The sequence below is a fragment of the Oncorhynchus mykiss genome, chromosome 7 (genome assembly GCF_013265735.2).
Source record: "Oncorhynchus mykiss isolate Arlee chromosome 7, USDA_OmykA_1.1, whole genome shotgun sequence".
NCBI lineage: Eukaryota > Metazoa > Chordata > Actinopteri > Salmoniformes > Salmonidae > Oncorhynchus > Oncorhynchus mykiss.
In genome coordinates, this window is record NC_048571.1 from 71109825 (window position 1) to 71121435 (window position 11611).

Here is an 11611-nt window from a genome sequence, read left to right on the forward strand (position 1 = left end):
TACATAAGCTAAATACATGTATTAGCCTACAGATAAATGTTACTATTTTAGAGAACTTGCTGTATTAATCGGGTGTTTAATAAGGGTTGTAAATGCTGGTGATGAGAATGGTGATGTTGATGATGGTGATGCCAAAGATGACAATGTTTATGGTGATGACGAGGATGTTTATGGTGATGATGCGGATGATGATGGTGAATATGGCGGGGAGATTCTGATGTGTGTGTGTTCTTTCCTAGGGTGTCTGGTGGAGAGCTGTTTGACCGTATCATAGATCGGGGGGTGTACACAGAGAAGGACGCCAGCCAGCTGGTCCGCCAAGTACTGCAAGCGGTCAACTACCTTCACGAGAACAGCATAGTGCACAGGGACCTCAAGGTATGTTACACACACACAGTCAACATACCTGGTAGAGAGTGGGGATCAAAGTACATTTTAATGTAGCTAAAAGGTAAATAAATAATATACAATTTGCCACTCCAAACATATTTCATACACGTTACTATATCATCAGTGGTGTATTGGATTTGCACTTTTTACTAGAAAATGAAAGTATAGGGAGCGTTACTTTACTCACAGCGAACCTTGAACCCATCTATTTTTTGTATACCATGTTGAGAGAACAGTTCCTCTGCCGCTTGTTGACCCTCTCCCCCTCTGTTTCCCTGTGTGTGAGAGCAGCCAGAGAACCTGCTATACTTCGACTCAGACGAGAACTCCAAGATCATGATCAGTGACTTCGGCCTGTCCAAGATGTCCGACCACGGAGTGATGTCCACAGCCTGCGGCACGCCAGGATATGTTGGTGAGAGAGTGTGTGTCAAATCAAGTCAAATTTGTCACATGTGCTGAACAGGTGTAGACTTTACCGTGAAAAGCTTGCTTACGAGCCCTTCCCAATGATGCAGAGGGCTCGTAAGCAAGCATTTCACAGTAAAGTCTACACTGTTGTATTCAACGCATGTGACCAATGCGATTTCATTTAATGCAGATGTGCAGCAAGTGTGTGTTAGATGGTTGGTCATTGAAATAGAGAGTAAAGCTTCATTGCACCGCTAGATAGTATTAGCATGGTATCTAACCCTGTTTATATTTGATCCTCTACAGCCCCTGAAGTTCTGGCTCAGAAACCCTACAGCAAGGCTGTGGACTGCTGGTCCATAGGAGTCATCACATATATCCTGTGAGTGCCTATCTAGGACTTCTAGATCTATATCTGCCAGCACCTCCTCTCAACCCTTTCATAGTATCAGGATGACTGCATTGTGAGATGGTAGTTCTGTCACTTTTGGGAAAAGTTATTGTAATTCTATGTTAACTCTTTAAAAACTACTCTATGTTCCCCCTCTCTCTCTGTGTGACAGGCTGTGTGGCTACCCTCCCTTCTTTGAGGACAACGAGACACGTCTGTTCGCTAAGATCATGAGGGCCGACTACGCTTTCCACTCGCCTTTTTGGGATGACATCTCTGAGTCAGGTAAGACAAATACCACCACATCAACAACAAGGGTATTTAAAGTGGAACTGACAGCATTTTAGCAACATGAAATCTTATTAAAATCTGTTCATATACACCTCCAAGAAGAATATGACACCTTTTTTTTTTACATTTTCTGACAAGCGAGCACTTAGATATGGTCGTTTTCATAAATTCATAGAATGTTTGGGAATGACGTTGTAATGAGTACGATGGGAGACAGAGTGCTGGTTTCAAGCGCAGGGCGCAGCAGGTGTTTATTACTAATAAAGGACCACAGGAGGAGGCAGGTAGCAGGGTCCAGGGGCAGGCAGAAGGTCATACACAGGAGGAGGCAGGTAGCTGGGTCCAGGGGCAGGCAGAAGGTCATACACAGGAGGAGGCAGGTAGCTGGGTCCAGGGGCAGGCAGAAGGTCATACACAGGAGGAGGCAGGTAGCTGGGTCCAGGGGCAGGCAGAAGGTCATACACAGGAGGAGGCAGGTAGCTGGGTCCAGGGGCAGGCAGAAGGTCATACACAGGAGGAGGCAGGTAGCTGGGTCCAGGGGCAGGCAGAAGGTCATACACAGGAGGAGGCAGGTAGCTGGGTCCAGGGGCAGGCAGAAGGTCATACACAGGAGGAGGCAGGTAGCTGGGTCCAGGGGCAGGCAGAAGGTCATACACAGGAGGAGGCAGGTATCTGGGTCCAGGGGCAGGCAGAAAGTCATACACAGGAGGAGGCAGGCAGAAGGTCATACACAGGAGGAGGCAGGCAGAAGGTCATACACAGGAGGAGGCAGGTAGCTGGGACCAGGGGCAGGCAGAAGGTCATACACAGGAGGAGGCAGGTAGCTGGGTCCAGGGGCAGGCAGAAGGTCATACACAGGAGGAGGCAGGTAGCTGGGTCCAGGGGCAGGCAGACGGTCATACACAGGAGGAGGCAGGTAGCTGGGTCCAGGGGCAGGCAGAAGGTCATACACAGGAGGAGGCAGGTATCTGGGTCCAGGGGCAGGCAGAAAGTCATACACAGGAGGAGGCAGGCAGAAGGTCATACACAGGAGGAGGCAGGCAGAAGGTCATACACAGGAGGAGGCAGGTAGCTGGGACCAGGGGCAGGCAGAAGGTCATACACAGGAGGAGGCAGGTAGCTGGGTCCAGGGGCAGGCAGAAGGTCATACACAGGAGGAGGCAGGTAGCTGGGTCCAGGGGCAGGCAGAAGGTCATACACAGGAGGAGGCAGGTAGCTGGGTCCAGGGGCAGGCAGAAGGTCATACACAGGAGGAGGCAGGTAGCTGGGTCCAGGGGCAGGCAGAAGGTCATACACAGGAGGAGGCAGGTAGCTGGGTCCAGGGGCAGGCAGAATGTCATACACAGGAGGAGGCAGGTAGCTGGGTCCAGGGGCAGGCAGAAGGTCATACACAGGAGGAGGCAGGTAGCTGGGTCCAGGGGCAGGCAGAAGGTCATACACAGGAGGAGGCAGGTAGCTGGGTCCAGGGGCAGGCAGAAGGTCATACACAGGAGGAGGCAGGTAGCTGGGTCCAGGGGCAGGCAGAAGGTCATACACAGGAGGAGGCAGGTAGCTGGGTCCAGGGGCAGGCAGAAGATCATACACAGGAGGAGGCAGGTAGCTGGGTCCAGGGGCAGGCAGAAGGTCATACACAGGAGGAGGCAGGTAGCTGGGTCCAGGGGCAGGCAGAAGGTCATACACAGGAGGAGGCAGGTAGCTGGGTCCAGGGGCAGGCAGAAGGTCATACACAGGGGGAGGCAGGTAGCTGGGTCCAGGGGCAGGCAGAAGGTCATACACAGGAGGAGGCAGGTAGCTGGGTCCAGGGGCAGGCAGAAGGTCATACACAGGAGGAGGCAGGTAGCTGGGTCCAGGGGCAGGCAGAAGGTCATACACAGGAGGAGGCAGGTAGCTGGGTCCAGGGGCAGGCAGAAGGTCATACACAGGAGGAGGCAGGTAGCTGGGTCCAGGGGCAGGCAGAAGGTCATACACAGGAGGAGGCAGGTAGCTGGGTCCAGGGGCAGGCAGAAGGTCATACACAGGAGGAGGCAGGTAGCTGGGTCCAGGGGCAGGCAGAAGATCATACACAGGAGGAGGCAGGTAGCTGGGTCCAGGGGCAGGCAGAAGGTCATACACAGGAGGAGGCAGGTAGCTGGGTCCAGGGGCAGGCAGAAGGTCATACACAGGAGGAGGCAGGTAGCTGGGTCCAGGGGCAGGCAGAAGGTCATACACAGGGGGAGGCAGGTAGCTGGGTCCAGGGGCAGGCAGAAGGTCATACACAGGAGGAGGCAGGTAGCTGGGTCCAGGGGCAGGCAGAAGGTCATACACAGGAGGAGGCGGGTAGCTGGGTCCAGGGGCAGGCAGAAGGTCATACACAGGAGGAGGCAGGTAGCTGGGTCCAGGGGCAGGCAGAAGGTCATACACAGGAGGAGGCAGGCAGAAGGTCATACACAGGAGGAGGCAGGTAGCTGGGTCCAGGGGCAGGCAGAAGGTCATACACAGGAGGAGGCAGGTAGCTGGGTCCAGGGGCAGGCAGAAGGTCATACACAGGAGGAGGCAGGTAGCTGGGTCCAGGGGCAGGCAGAAGGTCATACACAGGAGGAGGCAGGTAGCTGGGTCCAGGGGCAGGCAGAAGGTCATACACAGGAGGAGGCAGGTAGCTGGGTCCAGGGGCAGGCAGAAGGTCATACACAGGGACTCCAACAAGGTAACAGTACAGGCAGGGAAAAGGGTAGTAACGTAGTCCGGGAGATCAGGCAAGAGGTTGACAGGAAATCTAATAGGCAAAAGTACAGGCAGGGTGGTGTCGTTAGTGAGGATGGCCAAAAACTACGATACACGCGAGGACTAATACGGAACTAAACAGAGCTCCGAATAGAATGTGTACCAAAACAAACAATACCTCACAATGATGGGGTGCAAAGAACTGAACTAAATAGTGTGTGTAAATGACATACAGGTGTGTGAACAGGTGATCAGAATTCAGGTGATTGGGATCTGGAGAGTTACCTGCATTCAAGGGATCTATGTGTTTGAGAGTGTGGGCTGGAAAGTGAGCTGCGTTCAGGGGATCTATGTGTTTGAGAGTGTGGGCTGGAAAGTGAGCTGCGTTCAGGGGATCTATGTCTTTGAGAGTGTGGGCTGGAAAGTGAGCTGCGTTCAGGGGATCTATGTGTTTGAGAGTGTGGGCTGGAAAGTGAGCTGCGTTCAGGGGATCTATGTGTTTGAGAGTGTGGGCTGGAAAGTGAGCTGCGTTCAGGGGATCTATGTGTTTGAGAGTGTGGGCTGGAAAGTGAGCTGCGTTCAGGGGATCTATGTGTTTGAGAGTGTGGGCTGGAAAGTGAGCTGCGTTCAGGGGATCTATGTCTTTGAGAGTGTGGGCTGGAAAGTGAGCTGCGTTCAGGGGATCTATGTGTTTGAGAGTGTGGGCTGGAAAGTGAGCTGCGTTCAGGGGATCTATGTCTTTGAGAGTGTGGGCTGGAAAGTGAGCTGCGTTCAGGGGATCTATGTGTTTGAGAGTGTGGGCTGGAAAGTGAGCTGCGTTCAGGGGATCTATGTGTTTGAGAGTGTGGGCTGGAAAGTGAGCTGCGTTCAGGGGATCTATGTGTTTGAGAGTGTGGGCTGGAAAGTGAGCTGCGTTCAGGGGATCTATGTGTTTGAGAGTGTGGGCTGGAAAGTGAGCTGCGTTCAGGGGATCTATGTGTTTGAGAGTGTGGGCTGGAAAGTGAGCTGCGTTCAGGGGATCTATGTGTTTGAGAGTGTGGGCTGGAAAGTGAGCTGCGTTCAGGGGATCTATGTGTTTGAGAGTGTGAGATGGAAGCAGACATTACAGATGTAGAGTAAGGCATTTGTGAAAATTCTATAGCAATATAGAGTGTGAAAGCGTCCGTGCTTTTGGACACTAATAGACACTGCAGGAAATAAAACCGAATAAAAACATTTGCCCAAGAGATAAGAAGCAGTGCTTGACTTGGGAAGAAGCTCACCGGGGCTGGGTTCTGGCACCTCAAATGTTCTACTGCTTGAGCTCCTCTTCCTCTTATAGAATATTAGCTCAAAAGTATTGTGGAGCTCCTGCATTTCAATATCAACAGTACCAACACCCAAAATTAGTACCTGAACCTATTTCAGTCCAAGTCAAGCACTGATAGGCCTTTTTTACGACGTTTCCACAGGATCAGAGCATGACCTTTTTCCCTTTCATGCTGAGGGGTTATCGAAAGGGAGAGAGCTGGAAATATTTTTCAAATACATTGAGGAACTATTGTAATTCTCAATGGATGTAAAAACAGACATGGTTTGCTTGCTGTTTGAGGTGAAGAAAACATTACGTTGAAAAGCTCCACAGATCATTAGTGGTGGTGCTTTAAGCCAATCTTTATTTTTCTCTTTATTTTTTACTATTTTCTACAATGTAGAATAATAGTGAAGACATCAAAACTATAAAATAACACATGGAATCAGTTAGAAACCAACAAAGTGTTAAACAAATCAAAATCTATTTTATATTTGAGATTGTTGAAAGTAGCCTCCTTTTGCCTTGATGACAGCTTTGTACATTCTTGGCATTCTCTCAACCAGCTGGGATGGGGTATCGCTGCAGAATGCTGTGGTATCCATGCTGGTTAAGTGTGCCTTGAATTCTAAATAAATCACAGACAGTGTCACCAGCAAAGCACCAACACACCTCCTCCTCCATGCTTCACGGTGGGAACTAGAGGTCGACCGATTATGATTTTTCAATGCCGATACCAATACCGATTACCGACCCAAAAAAGCCGATACCGATTAATCGGCCGATTTTTAAATATATATTTGTAATAATGACAATTACAACAATACTGAATGAACACTTTTATTTTAACTTAATATAATACAGAAATAAAAATATATTTAGTCCCAAATAAATAATGAAACATGTTCAAGTTGGTTTAAATAATGCAAAAACAAAGTGTTGGAGAAGAAAGTAAAAGTGCCATATGTGCAATGTAAAAAAGCTAACGTTTAAGTTCCTTGCTCAGAACATGAGAACATATGAAAACTGGTGGTTCCTTTTAACATGAGTCTTCAATGTTCCCAGTTAAGAAGTTTCTAGTTATTATTGGAATTATAAGACTATTTATCTCTATACCATTTGTATTTCATATACCCTTAACTATTGAATGTACTTATAAGCACTATAGTATTGCCAGCCTAATCTCAGGAGTTGATAGGCTTGAAGTCATAAACAGAGCTGTGTTTCAAGCATTGCGAAGAGCTGCTGGCAAAACGCACAAAAGTGTTGTTTGAATGAATACTTACGAGCCTGCTGGTGCCTATCATCGCTCAGTCAGACTGCTCTATCAAATCATAGACTTAATTATAACATAATAACACTCAGAAATACGAACCTTAAGTCATTAATATGGTTGAATCCAGAAACTCTCATTTAGAAAACAAAACATTTATTATTTCAGTGAAATACGGAACCGTTCCATATTTTATCTAACGGATGGCATCCCTAAGTCTAAATATTGCTGTTACATTGCACAACCTTCAATGTTATGTCATAATTACGTACAATTCTGGCACATTCGTTCGCAATGAGCCAGGTGGCCCAAACTGTTGCATATACCTTGACTCTGCGTGCAATGAACGCAAGAGAAGTGACACAATTTCACCTGGTTAATATTGCCTGCTAACCTTTATTTTAGCTAAATATGCAGGTTTAAAAATATATACTTCTGTGTATTGATTTTAAGAAAGGCATTGATGTTTATGGTTAGGTACACGTTGGAGCAACGACAGTCCTTTTTCGCTAATGCGCACCTCATCGATTATATGCAACCCAGGACATGCTAGATAAACTAGTAATATCATCTAGTGATTATGATTGATTGTTTTTTATAAGATAAGTTTAATGCTAGTTAGCAACTTACCTTGGCTTCTTACTGCATTCTCGTAACAGGCAGGCTCCTCGTGACGGAGGTGGTTAGAGCGTTGGACTAGTTAACCGTAAGGTTGCAAGATTGAATCCCTGAACTGACAAGGTAAAAATCTGTCGTTCTGCCCCTGAACAAGGCATTTAACCCACCGTTCCTAGGCCGTCATTGAAAATAAGAATTTGTTCTTAACTGACTTGCCTCGTTAAATAAAGTTGTAAAATAAAATTTGTATAAAAAAAATTGTCGTACAACAATACTGATTTCCGGTTGTTATGAAAACTTGAAATCGGCCCTAATTATTCGGCCATTCCGATTAATCGGTCAACCTCTAGTAATGACCTAACATAATCAGATGGTGTGCTTTCGTCATAAAGCCTTTTTGAAATCAGACACTGTGCTGGGATTAACAGCAAGTTTATCTTTAAAATGGTGTAAATACTTGTATGTTTGAGGATTTTTAATTATGAAGTTTCTGTTTGAATTTGGCACCCTGCACTTTCACTGGCTGTATCGATCCCGTTAACGGGATCTCCGCCGTAAGAAGTTAATGCTAGATAGCAACTTACCTTGGCTCCTTGCTGCACTCGCGTAACAGGTGGTCAGGTCAGCCTGCCTGTAAGGGATCTCGTCCTCCCCCAATACATTTTTGGGGCTGCCTCTCGGGCTTCCAGCCACGCCGCCGTGCTGCCTCCTCATACCACCGCCTCTCGGCTTTCGCTGCCTCCAGCTCAGCCTTGGGGCGGCGATATTCTCCAGCCTGTGCCCATGGTCCCTTGCCGTCCAGAATCTCCTCCCATGTCCAGGAGTCCTGCGATCGCTGGTGCTGCCCATTACCACGCTGCTTGGTCCCTTTGTGGTGGGTGTTTCTGTAAGTGATCTCGTCCTCCTCTTCTGAGGAAGAGTAGCGAGAAGGATCGGAGGACCAAAACGCAGCGTGGTAAGTGTCCATAATTTAATAAAGCAAAATGAACACTGAACAAAAACAATAAACAACAAACGAACAGTCCCGTAAGGTGAATGACAAAACACTAAACAGGAAATAAACACCCACGAAAGGCTACCTAAGTAAGATTCTCAATCAGAGACAACTAACAACACCTGCCTATGATTGAGACCCGTATTGACTGAATTTCATGTCTTAAAGCAATGATGGACTGTAGTTTCTCTTTGCTTATTTGAGCTGTTCTTGCCATAATATGGAATTGGTTTTTTACCAAATAGGGCTATCTCTGTATACTACATAACTGATTGGCTCAAACGTGTTAAGAAGGAAAGAAATTCCACAAATTAACTTTCATCAAGGCACACTTGTTAATTGAAATGCATTCCAGTTGACTACCTCATGAAGCTGGTTGAGAGAATGCCAAGAGTGTGCAAAGCCGTCATCAAGGGAAAGGGTGGCTGCTTTGAAGAATTGCAAACAAAAAATATATTTTGATTTGTTTTAACACTTTCTTGTTTACTATATGATTTCATATGTGTTATTTCACAGTTTTGATGTCTTCACTATTATTCTACAATGTAGAAAATAGTAAAACAAATAAAGAAAAACCATTGAATGAGTAGGTGTGTCCAAACTTTTGTCTGGTACTGTATATATTAAAGATATTCATAATTTTTAGAAGGCTGAAAGTTCCATGTCAGTTGTTGATGTTTCTGTCTGTCTCTGTTTCCATAGCGAAAGACTTCATCCGGAACATGATGCAGAAGCACCCTAACAAACGGTTCACCACAGAACAGGCCCTCAGACACCCCTGGTGAGTCACACAAACAGATCCAGGATCAGCCTATCCTCTTGCTCATCTTAACTATAACCATCAGAAGAGGAAAATAGAAAACTGACCTCAGATCAGTGTCTAGGTAGCTCACTCTTTCCTGTTTATTACTAGTTCCTGGTGACCCTATCAATGTCATTTCCTGTTGCAGGGTCATTGGAAAGACAGCGAGGGATCAGGACATCTATAAATCAGTCAGCATGCAGATCCAGAGGAACTTTGCCAAGTCCAAATGGAGGGTGAGCAACATACAGTATGCTAGCATACATACATTTATTATATTATTATTATTAACAAAACCCGATTATTTATACAAACATATCAATGCTAATATTCCTGTGTGTTTGTGTGTGTTACAGCAAGCCTTCAACGCCACAGCAGCCATCAAACACATAAAGAAGCTGCAGTTGGCCCACGCCGACCCCGACGCCCCTCTCCCTCCCATCCCTGCCATAGCCATCAACCCCTGCAACTCCCAGAATCCCCTGCGGGGTGTCAACAACATCACCACAGAGGATGTTGACTCCACCAGCAACCTCCCGATCCCAATGTGTCACATGACCCCTCCAGAGGCACAGTACCGGGGCCTGAGAGCCAGTCACAGCGAGCCCATGCACGCGCCGGTCGTCATGGAGACATATAACGCAGAGAATTGCTCCTCATTCACGGCAGCTAAGAGGTGAGTCCAAGTGGACTGAGTGGAGGGGAATGTAGGGGGGGGGTTCAGATATGTCCACTAAGTGTAGAATCTGTGGTTCTGAAGGCTCTGCTTTTTAATGTTGTGTTTCAGCTGTGATATGGACAGGGCGACCAATAGGAATGGCCAGACTATGCAAACTGGGGTGTGTTCTGTCATGTGATTGGTTGATTGGCCTGAGGATCAATTCAACTACGTCAAGGTAAATTGGTCTCATATACACAATGCATGTTCTTTTGAATACACTCATGCACACAATAAACAAAATACAGAGAGATAAGTTGATAGGAAAACACCCATCTTTCTCACTTTAATTATATGAATCTTCATGTGAACCCCCCTTCTCTCTCTCCAGTGTTTCTGCAGTGTTGCAGTCAAGAAGTTTGAGCCACTCCTTGCTGCTCTACAGGTGTCTGTCTGCTGCCTCCTGCTGGTTCATTTCTGTAGTGCTCTTCTGAGATTTCCAGGGGCCCATAGCAAGGACCCGGGGCCTGAACCTTCTCCAAAGGAGAACACAGGAATACCTGGGGTTCATACCCAATTACAGTGCAGTACATTTACACTCACGCACAAATGTATGCACTCACACACACAAATGCAAACTTTCATTTCTCTGACCCAAGCTACTGTCGATGAAGCTTTTGAAGTGTACATTCTGTCATGCAGTACCAGTCAAAAGTTTGGACACACTTACTCATTCAAGGGTTTTTCTTTATTTTTACTGTTTTCTACATTGTAGAATAATAGTGAAGATGTCAAAACTATTAAATAACACGTATGGAATCAAGTAGTAACCAAAAAAAGTGTTAAACAAATCAAAACATATTTAGTGCACTCTTGACATTCTCTCAACCAGCTTCACCTGGAATGCTTTTCCAACAGTCTTGAAGGAGTTCCCACATATGCTGAGCACTTGTTAGCTGCTTTTCCTTCAATCATCCCAAACCATCTCAATTGGGTTGAGGTTTGGTGATTGTGGAGTCCAGGTCATCTGATGCAGCACTCCATCACTCTCCTTCTTGGTCAAGTAGCCCTGTCACAGCCTGGAGGTGTGTTTTGGGTCATTGTTCTATTGAAAACAAATGATAGTCCCACTAATCGCAAACCAGATGGCGTATCGCTTCAGAATGCTGTAGTAGCCATGCTGGTTAAGTTTGCCTTGAATTCTAAATAAATCACTGACAGTGTCACCAGCAAAGCATCATCACACCCCCTCCTCCATTCTTCACAGTAGGAACTACACATGCAGAAATCATCCGTTCACCTACTCTGCGTCTCAGAAAGACACGGCGGTTGGAAACAAAAATCTCAAATTTGGACTCATCAGACCAAAGAACAGATTTCCACCGGTCTAATGTCCATTGCTCGTGTTTCTTGTCCCAAGCAAGTCTCTTCTTCTTATTGGTGTCCTTTAGTAGTGGTTTCTTTGCAGAAATTTGACAATGAAGGCCTGATTCACACAGTCTCCTCTGAACAGTTAATGTTGAGATCTGTCTTGTTACTTGAACTCTGTGAATAATTTATTTGGGCTGCAATTTCTGAGGCTGGCAACTCTAATGAACTTATCCTCTGCAGCAGAAGTAACGCTGGGTCCTCATGAGTGCCAGTTTCATCAACTTTCAATGTAAAAGCATTCCAGGTGACTACCTCATGAAGCTGGGTGAGCGAATGAAAAGAGTGTGCAAAGCCGAAGGGTGGCTTCTTTGAAGAATCTAAAATCTAAAATATATTTTTATTTGTTAAACACTTTTTTGGT

General features: G+C 46.4%; 1 protein-coding gene across 1 annotated transcript; it reads left to right on the plus strand.

The window, feature by feature from the left end:
- The first annotated feature begins 107 nt into the window (after positions 1-107).
- On the plus strand, positions 108-10539 carry LOC110529013 (calcium/calmodulin-dependent protein kinase type 1G-like). Its single transcript, XM_036984447.1, has 10 exons — positions 108-145; positions 240-378; positions 682-805; positions 1108-1183; positions 1365-1477; positions 9062-9140; positions 9310-9397; positions 9518-9837; positions 9949-10057; positions 10211-10539. Exons 1-9 carry the CDS (start codon positions 108-110, stop codon positions 10016-10018), a joined length of 1047 nt encoding a protein of 348 aa, XP_036840342.1. The 3' UTR covers positions 10019-10057; positions 10211-10539.
- Positions 10540-11611: the final 1072 nt, after the last annotated feature.

Coding starts and splice junctions, on each gene's coding strand:
- LOC110529013 (XM_036984447.1), top strand. CDS start 108: ATGGTGATGTTGATGATGGTGATGCCAAAGATGACAAT. Junction 1,478..9,061: donor GGATGACATCTCTGAGTCAG/GTAAGACAAATA, acceptor CTGTTTCCATAG/CGAAAGACTTCATCCGGAAC. Junction 9,141..9,309: donor CAGGCCCTCAGACACCCCTG/GTGAGTCACACA, acceptor TTCCTGTTGCAG/GGTCATTGGAAAGACAGCGA.